We start from the raw sequence: 15,011 nt of genomic DNA on the forward strand, positions 1-15,011 counted from the left end.
CCCACATTTTCCCACCTATTTGCAGGCAGTTTGATTTGTCCTTGCCATTCTCCTGAATAGCTTTGGGCTATAGGAGATCGCATAGCCGATATAATTACTATATGATGCCTCCAAGCTAGATTTACCTTAGAGAGTTTTTCTTGTTGATGCTTAGATTGTTTGAGTAGTTTTACTTGATTTCCACCACTTTTGCTTGGTTAGGACACTCCTTTCCATTGTTTCAGGAACCCAAATAGTAGCAACATTCCAGAGCCTCAAAGAGTAACAAGATTCCAGAATCCTGAAGAATAGCAAGATTCCATTCAGAATCTCAAAGAGTAGCAGCATTGTACCTGGCAGAACCTCAAAGAGAAACAAGATTCCAGAATCCCGAAGAATAGCAAGATTTCACGCAGAATCTCAAAGAGTAGCAACATTGTAACTGGCAGAAACCCAAATAGTAGCAACATTCCAGAGCCTCAAAGAGTAACAAGATTCCAGAATCCCGAAGAATAGCAAGATTCCATACAGAATCTCAAAGAGTAGCAACATTGTAACTGGCAGAAACCCAAATAGTAGCAACATTCCAGAACCTCAAAGAGTAACAAGATTCCAGAATCCCGAAGAATAGCAAGATTCCACGCAGAATCTCAAAGAGTAGCAACATTGTACCTGGCAGAACCTCAAAGAGTAACAAGATTCCAGAATCCCGAAGAATAGCAAGATTCCACGCAGAATCTCAAAGAGTAGCAGCATTGTACCTGGCAGAACCTCAAAGAATAACAAGATTCCAGAATCCCAAAGAATAGCAAGATTCCACGCAGGATCTCAAAGAGTAGCAACATTGTACCTGGCAGAACCTCAAAGAATAACAAGATTCCAGAATCCAGAAGAATAGCAAGATTCCACGCACAATCTCAAAGAGTAGCAGCATTGTACCTGCCTTGCTTTATCCTCAACGCTGTGCGATTGTGGTGTTAGTTAAGTATTCGGTTTACTGTTTTCTTGGTTTTATTGCAAATTTATATAAAAATCAGAGAGACATACTTGCTTACTTGCAAGTGAAACATTAGTTTATTAGCAAGTATTTTATTTATTTGTTGCATTTGTATCCCACATTTTCCCACCTATTTGCAGGCAGTTTGATTTGTCCTTGCCATTCTCCTGAATAGCTTTGGGCTATAGGAGATCGCATAGCCGATATAATTACTATATGATGCCTCCAAGCTAGATTTACCTTAGAGAGTTTTTCTTGTTGATGCTTAGATTGTTTGAGTAGTTTTACTTGATTTCCACCACTTTTGCTTGGTTAGGACACTCCTTTCCATTGTTTCAGGAACCCAAATAGTAGCAACATTCCAGAGCCTCAAAGAGTAACAAGATGCCAAAATCCTGAAAAATAGCAAGATTCCATTCAGAATCTCAAAGAGTAGCAGCATTGTACCTGGCAGAACCTCAAAGAATAACAAGATTCCAGAATCCCAAAGAATAGCAAGATTCCACGCAGGATCTCAAAGAGTAGCAACATTGTACCTGGCAGAACCTCAAAGAGTAACAAGATTCCAGAATCCCGAAGAATAGCAAGATTCCACGCAGAATCTCAAAGAGTAGCAGCATTGTACCTGGCAGAACCTCAAAGAGTAACAAGATTCCAGAATCCCGAAGAATAGCAAGATTCCACGCAGAATCTCAAAGAGTAGCAACATTGTACCTGGCAGAAACCCAAATAGTAGCAACATTCCAGAACCTCAAAGAGTAACAAGATTCCAGAATCCCGAAGAATAGCAAGATTCCACGCAGAATCTCAAAGAGTAGCAGCATTGTACCTGGCAGAACCTCAAAGAATAACAAGATTCCAGAATCCCGAAGAATAGCAAGATTCCACGCAGGATCTCAAAGAGTAGCAACATTGTACCTGGCAGAACCTCAAAGAGTAACAAGATTCCAGAATCCCGAAGAATAGCAAGATTCCATGCAGAATCTCAAAGAGTAGCAGCATTGTACCTGCCTTGCTTTATCCTCAACGCTGTGCCATTGTGGTGTTAGTTAAGTACTGGGTTTGCTGTTTTCTTGGTTTTATTGCAAATGTATATAAAAATCACAGAGACATACTTGCTTACTTGGAAGTGAAACCTTAGTTTATTAGCAAGTGCCATTTATAATCTGAAATTTATATAAATGCAATTAGAATTAAAAATCTAATAAATTCAATAATTTAAAGGATTCAATCCAGTATAGGAGGCAAATGATTTAATATGTGTGAAGTGCTGCAGATCTGGAATAGCTTTGCGTTATAGGAGATCACATAGCTGTTTGATTCGCCTTATGATGCCTCCTATCTGGTTCTTCCTTTTTTTTAAGTTTTGTTGGTCTTTTTGGTGATATAGCCTTATGTTTCTTACCATTATTGTGCAGGTCCGTTACTCCCTTTGGTTTTTTCCGTTTTCCTATTGAGGAGTGGCTGTCGTTCCCTTACATATCTTGTGTAGAAACTCAAATAGTGACAAAATTCCACTGTCACAGTTTACCTTTCAATTTCTCTATAACAACGCATTAAATTTGGGTAAAAGAGAAAAAAAACTGGTTTCATATGAACAAGGACTTTTGAGATATTTAATTGAGCTATACAGTCACCAGCATAAAGTTATACTGAAGGTTTTCATAATTAAGTGGTAACTTCAAGTTCGTAACATGTATGTCTATGTGTGTGCTGCAACACTAAGAATACACCGTAAAAAAAAAATACTGTAGAATGGAAATACAGAAAAGCAAATTTTCACTTACTAGTCTTTCATTTCTGGCACTGTGAATATGCACGGAAGGAAATTATTTATCTCCTTCCTTGGGTCTTTCTGTACAGATGGATATGGCTCTGAGATATAGACCCACCTGCAACAGAGAGTAAAAGCCTTCCAGGAGTGTTTCTGGATGCAAGTCTCCGGAAATAAGAGGCAGTTATAGAGTGTCCTTTTATAGGTGATTACACAGAACTGAGATATTGCAGGGTGATAGATTTATCCCTTTGGGCTCCCGTCCCTCGCCAAGTTTGAATTTTCCTGGCTCTCCTCTAATTAGCATCTTCATAAACAGTTTAGCCTCGTGCCGTGCAATGACCAGAATGTCAATGTCTAACATTTGGATTCAGATGGGAAGAGTGGTCAGCACCCCACTTGATGTCACATCAGCCAGCTGGCCTAAAATAAGGACAGTGATGAGGTGGATTTCTGGGCTCTGGCAGCTGCCCCTAGGTAGTTACCGAATCTGTCTATCAGGAAGTCCATCTTTGAGCTGCACCATTTTGATAGCCTTTCTCTACTTGGTCTGCATCTTGGAGATTCAGCCCTCAGAATTGGACACTCTGTATTTATCTGGTGCACCTAAGAGGACAATTCTAGAACCGGGTGTCTTCAAGTAAACGCCTGGAGAGTGTATGGTAACAGCCTATGTATAAAGGAACCCATTATGAATTTCTAGCATAACCCAGTATCATAACTTACAGTATTCTTTAAGTTATGTGTGTAAGTGGGGTCCCCTCCTATATCCCACCCATGCTCCGCCCCTGGGTACAACCCCCTTGCAAATACGTGGTATGTAAGTTAAGCGGATATTTTCAGAGTCTAGTGTAGGCGGCATGCTGGCACATAGGCATGTAGATTATAAAATTACCCCCTTTTCCCTTTACTCCCCGTGTCTGTATAAGTGACATGTCGCTGGGGGTGTAATCTCAGTTCAGCTATTTGGAAGGAGGAAAGAGGAAAATTTTATCATCTGCCTCCACAGACCTTTTTAGTTGAGATGATAAGTAGTAGTAGTAATCAAGGTGAAGAGAAGAGTAATAGCCATAGTGGGTCTAACCAAAGGTCCATTAGGCTCAACATTCTATTTCCGACAATGGCCAATTCAGATCAGAGACGGGATTCCTTGCTGCATGCATCCAAGGATATGCATTAGCTTTCCCCAAGTCTACCTGGTTTATGGACTTTTCTGACAATCACCAGAGTATACAAAGATTGAAGAAAGCAAACAAACCTCACAGGACATAGTGTTACATAGAGGGGCGTAATCGAAAGGGGCGCCCAAGTTTTCCTGAGGATGTAATCGCAGGACGTCCCAACAAAGGGGCGGGGAAACCTGTATTATCTAAACAAGATGGGCATCCATCTTTCGTTTCGATAATATGGTCGGGGACGCCCAAATCGCGAAATTTAGGTCGACCTTAGAGATGGTTGTCCCCGATTTTCGGCGATAATGGAAACCAAGGTTCTGGGAGGAGCCAGCATTCATAGTGCACTGGTCCCCCTGACATGCCAGGACACCAACCGAGCACCCTAAGGGGCACTGCAGTGGACTTCAGAAATTGCTCCCAGGTGCATAGCTCCCTTACCTTCTGTGCTAAGCCCCCCCCCCCAAAAAAAAAGCCAAACCCACTCCCCACAACTGTACACCACTACCATAGCCCTTATGGGTGAAGGGGGGCACCTACATGTGGGTGCAGTGGATTTCTGGTGGGTTTTGAAGGCCTCACATTTACCACCACAAGTGTAACAGGTAGGGGGGGGGTGGACCTGGGTCCACCTGCCTGAAGTGCACTGCACCCACTAAAACTGCTCCAGGGATCTGGATACTGCTGTCATGGAGCTGGGTATGATATTTGAGGCTGGCATAGAGGCTGGAAAAAATATTTAAAAAAAAAGTTTTTGAGGGTGGGAGGAGGTTAGTGACCAAAGGGGGAGTAAGGGGAGGTCATCCCTGATTCCCTCCGGTGGTCATCTGGTCATTTAGGGCACATTTTTGTGGCTTGGTCGTAAAAAAAAAAAAAAGGACCAGGTAAAGTCATCCAAGTGTTCGTCAGGGACGCCCTTCTTTTTTCCATTATCGGTTGAGGACGCCCATGTGTTAGGCATGCCCCAGTCCCGCCTTCTCTACGCCTCCGTCACGCCCCCGTGAACTTTGGTCGTCCCCGCGACGGAAAGCAGTTGAGGATGCCCAAAATCAGCTTTCGATTATGTCGATTTGGGTGACCTTGTGAGAAGGACGCCCATCTTGCGATTTGTGTCAAAAGATGGGCGCCCTTCTCTTTTGAAAATAAGCCTGAGAGTGTAATAGTAAATGATGGCAGCCAGGTTATTCTCCCCCCCCCCCCCCTCCCCTTTTTTTTTTTCTTTAGTGTTGGAACTAACATCTAGTTCACTCTACCCCTTGCTATGCTTTCTTTTATTTTTTATTCTTTAAAATATGAAAGTTATATAAGTTTTACACTGCATGGAAATACTCTATACTTTCATTTCTTCCTCATGCTATATAGGGAAGCTGTGGTTGTCCCATGCCCTTTTGAACTCCCTCGCTGTAATTGAGCCCACCTCTTCCCGTGGAAGACCATTCCAGGCATCCACCACCCTCTCTGTGGAAAAGTATTTCCTGATCTTGCTTTTAAGTTTCCCTTCTTGATACATTATTCCATGACATCTTCATTTTTGGAAAAGTTTGTTTTGTTTCTTACCGCCTTTCAAGAATTTAAATGTCTATATCATATCTCCCCTGCCTCTTTTCTCCTACAAGGTATACATATTCATAATCTGGATCAGTATGAGGTGGTTGAGCACTTAACTTTCAAGCCCAACGGGGCCAGCGTTTCACTTTGTGGCTTCTTCAGGGGCTTATTTTTCATATTGCCCATGATACAAAATGGCATCTATCAAGGGCAATGTGAGAAGCAGTCTCCAGAAACCAATTGCTATACTCCCTTACTCTTTTACTAAGCCGCATAGGCGCCTACGCAGACCCAACAGACGTCAATTTGGAGTTACTGCCTGGCTACCGCAAGGCCCAGGTGGTAATTTCATTTTTTACGAGTGCCGGAATATAATTTTTATTTTCCTGCGTGCGGCGCAAACCGGGCGGTAATCGTCATTCTACACGCGTAGATGATTACTGCATGGTTACCACAAGAGACCTTACCACTAAGTCAATGGCTGGTGGTAAGGTCTCAGACCCAACATGGACGCACGCCAAGTTTTACTTTGCCACACGTCCATTTTCGTCAAATATTTTTTTAAAAAGGTCTTTTTCACAGGCGCGCTGGAAAATGGATCTACGCACGCCTAAAACACGCGCCTACACTGGCGCAGCCCATTTTTTTTTTGGCGCACCTTAGTAAAAGGACCCCTAAGGTAGGCCGGGGGGGGGCTACAAAGGGGTGGACGGGGGTCTGAGATAGGGAATGTTTGTGGGGGAAGGGAATGGAAGGAGGGTAAGGACATGTGAGGGTGTAGTGGGGTCAGGAGTGATCCTCACTCTGCCTTGCCCAAACCTGCTTTGAGTTCAAAATGGCTGCCATGACCTTTACTAGCAGTCTCACAAGTTTGTTTCTCACTGCCAATTTCTTAAGCACAAAACCGGTTGCATTTCGGGTGAAATGTTAATTGTTCTTGCTAGTTCATGTTTTGTTTTGTTTCATGACACTGCTACGTAATTAAAGAATATTATTCAGCGATATGTGCCACAGACACAGTTGTGGTCAATGAATGCTGGAAATTTAGTTTTGCCCTCCCTTGAATCACTTTCGACTGGATGTGACGAACCTTTTCGATGGCTGGGCCTTTCGATTGGAACCATTTGCCAGCTGGACTGAAACATGAGACTCATTTGTTGGCATTGAAGTGTCAATTGAAAGCACGTTTGATGCGTCTGGCTTTTCATGCTCAAGTCTGCTGTCCGCTGATGAACTATGATGTAGGTTAAGTTCTGACCTGTGTTGTTGTGTTTTTGCTTTGTATGGTTTCATGTACTTTTATGTGTGTATATTGTATCTCACCCTGGATAAGGGTGGCTTATAAATAATACATCTAAACTCTAACTGATTAACGCAGGGACGCTCATTGTCCAGCACCCTGACAGCCCTTTCCACAAAACTTTAAAAACGTTTTTTAGCACGTGGGTTAAGTGTGCCAATTTGAATCTTACCAGAGCATATTCACCACAGTAAACATTTTCTCCTGCAATAAAGATGCGCTCTCACTTATCACAGCTTAGTAAAAGGACCCCTTACAGTAGGAGAGTGCATTCATTATGAAACCGAAAGAAAAATGCAATGAAATATAGGTTTGTACTGTTTATTAGTTTCAAACTGAACTGAAATCCCAGTGAAATGGATATTGTTTTGATATGGTTTCATTTCATTAACAGGGCTCACTATCACGGAAGCTACATGACATTAAGGGGTCCTTTTACAAAGCCGCAGTAAAATGTGGCCTGCGGCAGTGCGGACGTATCTTCTTTGGCGTGCGCTGGCGCTGGGGAAAAAGGCCATTTTTTAATGTGCAAAAACAAAAACTAGTGCATGCCTATTTACGACCTGAGCCCTTACCGCCATTGACCTAGCAGTAAGGGCTCATGCGCTACCCATGCAGTAACCATGCAGTACGCGCCAACGTGGCCGCGCTGCCTATTACTGCCGGGAACGCCCCCTACGCTACCCCCCCCGGCAGTTGTGCCGATTTGGCACTCGCTACCTACGTGTTAACCCTCCTGCAGTTTTGTAAAATGGCCCCTAAATAAATAAATAAGACCATGAAAAAAAGTTCAGGGAAAAAAATGCCTGAAAGTGATACAAAAATGAAATGAGTATTTGGCTGAACACCAGTAATGTACATCGTAGTTGCTGGCAAATAAGGATTACCTGGCCAACAAAATCTGTTCATGAGTATTTTCCAAACTCTAAATTTAGACTTGGGACTAATCTTTGCTCCATGTTTTACTGTTGAATGCTAAGAGAGAGAAATTTAGCACTTTGGAAGTGAAGGTCAAAATAGAGGTCAATTAGAGTCTAAATTTTGTCTTGTTGATTTCTCCAAACTTGTGGTGTTTCAGTGCCAATTTTTTTTTAACCTTAACTTGAACACAAGGCTTTTATTTTATGCCAGGCTCAGGAAAAATGAACAAACTGGATGGCTTTTATCAACTTTATTTGCCTTCGTAATCTGTGTCTGCCACAATATGTACTTTTCTAGAGTGAGTTTAGACATAAACTGTCATTTAACCAAATATTTGATGGTGATGCAAAACTTTTGTCACAGCTTTCTTTACCTCCTGATTTCTCAGGCTGTAGACTATGGGGTTGAATAAAGGGGTCACCATTGAATAGAAGACAGACACCACTTTGTCCAGGTGAAATGTTGTTCTTGCAGTAGGTCGGACATACATAAAAATCACTGTCCCATAGTAAACGCTCACCACAGCAAGATGAGAGGAGCATGTGGAGAAAGTCTTTTGACGCCCAAAGGGGGACCGAATGCGTAAGACAGTAGAAATTATGTGGATATAAGAAACCATGGTAAAGAAAAAGCAACAAAGTATTATAGACCATGCAAATGTGAAAAAAATTACCTCCACCAAGGATGTGTCAGTACAGGAAAGGTTGAGTAGGGGGGCAAAGTCACAGAAGAAGTGATCTATATTCTGAGGGCCACAGAAGGATAAGGTAGAGATCCAAACAGCTGGCATCAATGGAGCAAAAAGTCCTGCAGTCCAAGCAAAAAGTGCCAGATAGTCACTGACCTTGTTGGTCATAATAGTTGTATAACGTAATGGGTGACAGATGGCCAAGTAGCGATCATAAGACATCACCGCCAACAAAAAATTCACAGTAGCTCCAAAGGCAAAGATGAAATAGAACTGAATGATGCAGCCATGCACTGAGATGGTTTTGTTCCCGGTTACCAATCCAGCCATCATTTTGGGAATGAAGGTGGAGGTGTACCATATTTCCAAAAAGGAGAAGTTGGAAATAAAGAAGTACATGGGCTTGTGAAGGCGTCGCTCTGCCCTTACTGTGCCAATGATGATGGCATTGGTTGTGATGGTGAAGATGTAGATGGCCAGAAAGAGAATGAAGAGGACAATCTGTAGCTGAGGAATGGCAGTGAACCCCACCAGAATGAATTCAGTCACACTGGAGTTGTTTCTCCTTCTCATTGCTTCATGGCTCAGGTCTGCACAGGAGAAGAGAACAAGGTATCAAGATATAGCAGGCTCCTTGAACCTTGGCTTGAACCATCAGGCTTTGATGGTACTACCTCCACTATATACAGACTTATCTCATGCATATTTATTGTGGATATCCTTAAAACCTAACTGGCTCCGGTGTCCCCTGGGCTGGTTTGGGAAGCCCTGAGATAGACTCTTTCACAAGGACCGATATCATAAGATTAATGAATAGATTCAGACACTGCCATTGAATTTGCAGGTCATGTGCGGTCTCTGACACTTATTAGAGTGCAGGTATTCAGACCGGTGCTTGGATAACTGAGAAAATAAAGGGGTCCTTTTACTAAGGTTTGTTAATGGGCTTCTTAGCATTTAACACATGCTATTCATTAGCTAAGGGGCTCATTTTCGAAAGAGAAAAACATTCAAAAAGTGGCATAAGGCAGTATTTGGATGTATTGCTTGGCAAAACGTTGAAATCGCTATTTTTAAAACCCATATTCTAAACGTTTTGCTATGCAGTTCATCGGCAGTATGTTCAAATCACAAGGGGACTTGTCGGGGACGAGATTTGGATGTTGCTAAGACTTGGACGTTTTTCTGCCATAATGGAACAAAACAGAAACATCTGGGGCTACAATTTAAATGTTTTGGCCTAGACCTGTTTTTATCTCGACTAAGTCAGAAAAAGGTATCCTAAATGACCGGATGACCACTAGAGGGATTAAGGCATGACCCCCCTTACTTCCCCAGTGGTCACTGACCCCATCCCACCCCCCCCCCAAAGATGTGAAAGAAACAGTAAACAGAAGGCAGTGATGAGATGTGAACGTGTGGACTGAAGACCACGTCGCAGCCTTGCAAATCTCTTCAATGGAGGCTGACTTTAAGTGAGCCACCGACGCAGCCATGGCTCTAACATTATGAGCCGTGACATGGCCCTCCAGAGTCAGCCCAGATTGGGCATAAGTGAAGGAAATGCAATCCAGTAGTAGTAGCATTTCTTACAGCTTCGGAGTTAGAGCTGCAAACAGGGGCCTAGTGGTCAGTGCAGTCAGGGTTGCCAGCTGGGAAAAATTTTCCCAGCCTAAAACCAGCCGTAAACCCGCCCAAAAACAGCCCGCAGCCAACCCCCGCCCCCCGCGTCACCGAACCCCGCCCCCTGTGTCACTAACCCCGCCTCCCGTGTCACTAACCCCGCCCCCGACATCACTAGCCCCCGCCGTCACCCCTGACGTCAATCCCGCCCCTGAAAGGCTTCTATTGGACCAAATTGGACCAATAGAAGCCCCGGAAAAGCTTCTATTGGACCAAATTGGACCAATAGAAGCCCCGGCAGCGGGAAAACCGGCCAATCGGCGGCCGCAAAAACCCACCCAATCCCGCACCGCGGCCGCTCAAAAACCCACCCAAATCCCCGCAACCCACGCGTTTCGAAAATTCCCCACAGCCGTTCCCGAAAAACCGCCCAATTCTGCGGCTTAACCGCAACCCTGCCGACAGTGAGTGCAGTGCACTATAGAGAAGGGGACCCAGGCCCATATCCCACTCTAACTGTTACACTTGTGGAGGAAAGTATGAGCCCTCCAAAACTCACGAAAAAACCCACTGTACCCACATATAGGTGACATCTGTAGCCATAAAGACTGTTGTAGTGTCGTACGGTTGGGTACACTGGGTTTTTTGGTGGGTTTTGGAGGGTTCACCATATGAGATAAGAGGGTAACAGTGAGATGTGTGCCTGGGACCTTTTATGTGAAGTCCACTGCAGCGCCCCCTAGGGTACCCCGCTGCTCTGCTGGGATGTCTGTGTGGCCAGTCTTCAACGAATGCTGGCTCCTCCCACAACCCAATGGCTTGATTTTGTGCATTTTGCGCTTTGTAAACTTTTATTTTCTAAAACGGCCGAAAAAGATAGATGCGCTGACCACAAAATCATCTGAGAAATGGCCATTTTCAAAACAAAAAGCTAAACATTTGAAAATCACTATTTTCGCTACTTGAATGATTTGAGCAAAACCAAAGTCGGATCTAAACATCATATTGAAAATGCCCCTCCACATCTATTAGTGCACCTTAATAAAAGGACCCCAAAGTTTGGAAGTTTTTTTTTTTTGTTTGGTTTTGTAACTTATGTTTTTATTCAACACAAATAACAGCAGTAATAGAAATCAACCTGTCCTAGCTTTATCGGGGGCACTTACCCAGTTAGTGGACTTAAAATTGCTGCTAACCGCTAAGTTCTTTCTCCACCTCTGGACTGGCCCGACCCTTACCAGGTAGTGCCACAGAGGTCACAGCTGATATTTATTTTATTTATTTATTTGTTACATTTGTATCCCACATTTTCCCACCTATTTGCAGGCTCAGTGTGGCTTACACTGAGAAAGTGGTGAAGGCGCTTAGCTTGGCAGAGTTTAAAAAGGGGTTAGATGGTTTCCTAAAGGACAAGTCCATAAACCGCTACTAAATGGACTTGGGAAAAATCCACAATTCCAGGAATAACATGTATAGAATGTTTGTACGTTTGGGAAGCTCGCCAGGTGCCCTTGGCCTGGATTGGCCGCTGTCGTGGACAGGATGCTGGGCTCGATGGACCCTTGGTCTTTTCCCAGTATGGCATTACTTATGTACCATTGAGGCGTTCACCAAGTCTGGTAGAGAAACAACTACAAAGAGTTGTCGTGGTCGAATAAGGTTCATGCGTTATAGACACAATTGGGGAATCGTAGAGAGGAAGAGTTGTGCAGAGTCTATTATGAGCTTTGATTTCGTTGTGTTGCAAGGTTTAGGCACTTAAGTTGGGTCAATAGGGTTATGCGTTTTCGAACAGGTTGGTTTTTAGTGATTTCCGGAAGTTCGGGTGGTCGTACATTGTTTTCACGGCTTTTGGTAGTGCGTTCCACAGTTGTGTGCTTATATGGGAGAAGCTGGATGCATAGGTTGATTTGTACTTGAGTCCTTTCCAGTTTGGGCTTTGTCCAGTTAAGTGCTGTTAGCTTCTGCTGCCTGGTTAAATTGTTTTGAATATCCACCCCTAAATTTTTAAGATGCATTAAAGAACGAAAGTTATGCTAATGAATGCATGACCCTAGTTAGTATCTCTGACTTGATTCTCCTAATCAATCTGTCTATTTTTTTTTTATCATTCTCTGGTCTTGTTTTTTTTTAACTTACATCTTTATAGTTCCTTTCCTTTCCTTTATCTTTTTCCTTTAGTAGAAACTTGAGTATATTCTTTTCTTTCTCTCTTTCTGCTCTCCTCTGCTTCTCTCCTTTCTTCTTATTTTCCTTGTCTCTTCTTCCTATCCTTTCCCCATTCCTCTTTCCTGTCTGTCCTTTTCCTTCCATGTTCTCTCTTCCATTCCTCCTCCTCCCCTTCCTCCTACATTATCTTTATGGTTTACCTTCCCACAAATCCAGGGTCCTTTCAGATCTGCTTCCCCAGTCCTTCCTCTCTTCCCAACCTTTACAGGTCTTTTGGGTTTTTTTCACTCTACAAGTTTACCAATCCTAGCACATAAGCACAACCACGCTGGGAAAAGACCAAAGGTCCATCAAGCCCAGCTCTCTGTCTCCGACAGCGGCCAATCCAGGCCCCAAGAACCTGTCAAAAAAAAACCAAATTTAATAACGATCAATGGACTTTTCCTTCAGGAATCTGTCCAGACCCCCTTTGAACTTTCTTTCTCACTCCATCCTCATTCCTATCCCATTTCTCCTTCCTACATCCAGGGTCTTCTCTCTCCTTCACCCTGTCCCCCGCTCCTCATCCCTGGTTTTCTCTCTATATCTTCTTGATTCTCTCTGTCTCTCGCTCTCTCTTTCTCTCTCTCTCTCTCTCTCTGATCCCCTGCTGCTTCTTCCTCTTTCTCTGCTCTTCATCACCAGTCCCACCACTATTTGCCCTCTATCATACATCCCCTCTACCATTCCTAGAAGGCTCTGCTCATGTTTCCTCCCCTTACCCCCAGGCTTTCATCATTTCTTCTCATATCCATGGGTGTATACAGGGAAACGCAATGTGCATGCTTCTCAAAAATAAAACAAAAGTGCAGAAAACCTTTATGGCTAGACTATACTATTCACTTTGTTCCAGAGAAATTATCGTTGCATGACGGTTTGTCATTTCAGGTGCAGAAAACCTAAGTACATAAGTATTGCCACACTAGGACAGACCGAAGGTCCATCAAGCCCAGCATCCTGTTTCCAACAGTGGCCGATCCAGGTCACAAGTACCTGGCAGAACCCCAAAGAGTAGCAACATTCCATGTAGAACCCCAAAGAGTAGCAACATTCCATTCAGAATCCCAAGTACATAAGTGTTGCCATACTGGGACAGACCGAAGGTCCATCAAGCCCAGCATCCTGTTTCCCAACAGCGGCCAATCCAGGTTACAAATACCTGGTGAGATCCCACAGCCTTTGGAACCCTAGGTCAATCATGTTAAATTTATTTATTTATTTTATTGCATTTGTATCCCACATTTTCCCACCTCTTTGCGGGCTCAGTGTGGCTTACAATAAGTTGTGAGTGATAGAAATACAATTTGTTATTACTCGGTTATGGATTACATTGTGAGGAGTTATGCGAGACAAACTCAGAGTATCATTAAGGAATATAACAATGGAAAAGAGCAGTGAAACATTGGGGGAAACAACGGGAAACTAAAAGGGGCAGTACAGAACAACAAGAAAGCATATGGAATACATTTTCTGTGAGTAGAGGTATGAGTGTGGTGAGATTCCAGGGGATGAGAATTCAGAGTTTTCCTTCAACTTTGCACTATTTATCATTTGTTTAGTGAGAAACACTTTTCAGTTTTGGTTCAAGATTTTTCTTTCTGTCTCGATTATTGCAATAGCCTATGTTGTTCTCTTACAGTTAAACTACGTTCGAAACTTCAGATTCTCCAGAAAATGACTGCAAAATTGATCTTTTGTTTAAAGAAGTTTGATACATCCACTCCCTCTTTGATACGCTTGCATTGGTTACCTTTACAGGCCTGTATTTGTTTTTTTAACTGGTCTGTATTATGTTTAAACTTTTTGATGATTCTAGCCCTGAGAACGTATTGTTTGTTTGTTTGTTTGGTTGGTTGGTTGGTTTTTTCATGTCCCTCTAACATTACACTTTCCTTAACCAGAGACCCTTATTCTCTTTATTTTCCATCCTTTTCAGGAATTAATTTTAAAAACATTTTGGACAGATCAATTTGTTATCAGGCAGTTCAATTCTGGTATACTTTACCTAAGGATTTGAGAAGTTTAAGTTCTTATAATTTATTCTGGAAGAATTTTAAAACGCATTGGTTTAGAAAGTTCTTACAATGATCTTTTTATTTTTTACTCTCTGTTTTATGTTATCCGCTTTGAACCGAATTTGGGAGTTGGCGGAATACAAAAACCATATTACATTCCACATTAAATGTTACTTACCCTGCCTTCCTTCCTCTTTCACACTGAGGATACCCAGCTCCGGAAAAAAAAAATCCTTTTCTCCCTATTTAGGGCAAAAAAACTTCCCCTCCCTTTATTACACAATGAAAAATTCTTCCAGGATCACCTGCCAGGAAAAATGAAGGCCTTCCTTGAGTGTTTTCCCATGTGTTTTCCGTGCAGGGAACAGACAGGTGCTGGTTCTTTTTATAGATGACCAGGGAGAGGTAGGACTGATTATAGATATGAATTGACAGATTTATCCTGTTGGGGGGGAGGGGTTCACCACGAAATCATTTTCAAGTCTCTGCGTTGCTTTAATTACAGGCTTCTTGAGCAGTGTAAATTTTCCTGGTACAATATTTGCAATTGCATCGAAGCATCCGGGGTGGGCAGCTTTTCTGTAAAAGATAGAGTAAGGATCTTAATGATTTAGGGTTGGGATAGTCTGTTGTAGGGCTGCAGTGTGCTGTACTGACCTAACACGTGGTCACTCAAGCGAGTGCTAGTGTGCTTCCAAGCAGTGAGTGACGTACAGGATTCTTACTCGTCATCGTGAAGTTTGGACCCAGATCTGTTTTTCAAACAGCCTGCAAGTATAAATATGT

General features: G+C 42.9%; 1 protein-coding gene across 1 annotated transcript; it reads right to left on the reverse strand.

Moving 5' to 3' along the window:
* Positions 1–8,013: 8,013 nt before the first annotated feature.
* Positions 8,014–8,952, reverse strand: LOC115458127 (olfactory receptor 6F1-like). Its single transcript, XM_030187976.1, has one exon. The coding sequence runs from the start codon at positions 8,950–8,952 to the stop codon at positions 8,014–8,016; it is 939 nt and encodes a 312-aa protein (XP_030043836.1).
* Positions 8,953–15,011: the final 6,059 nt, after the last annotated feature.

The sequence above is a fragment of the Microcaecilia unicolor genome, chromosome 14 (assembly GCF_901765095.1).
Source record: "Microcaecilia unicolor chromosome 14, aMicUni1.1, whole genome shotgun sequence".
NCBI lineage: Eukaryota > Metazoa > Chordata > Amphibia > Gymnophiona > Siphonopidae > Microcaecilia > Microcaecilia unicolor.

Coding starts and splice junctions, on each gene's coding strand:
- LOC115458127 (XM_030187976.1), bottom strand. CDS start 8,952: ATGAGAAGGAGAAACAACTCCAGTGTGACTGAATTCATTCTGGTGGGG.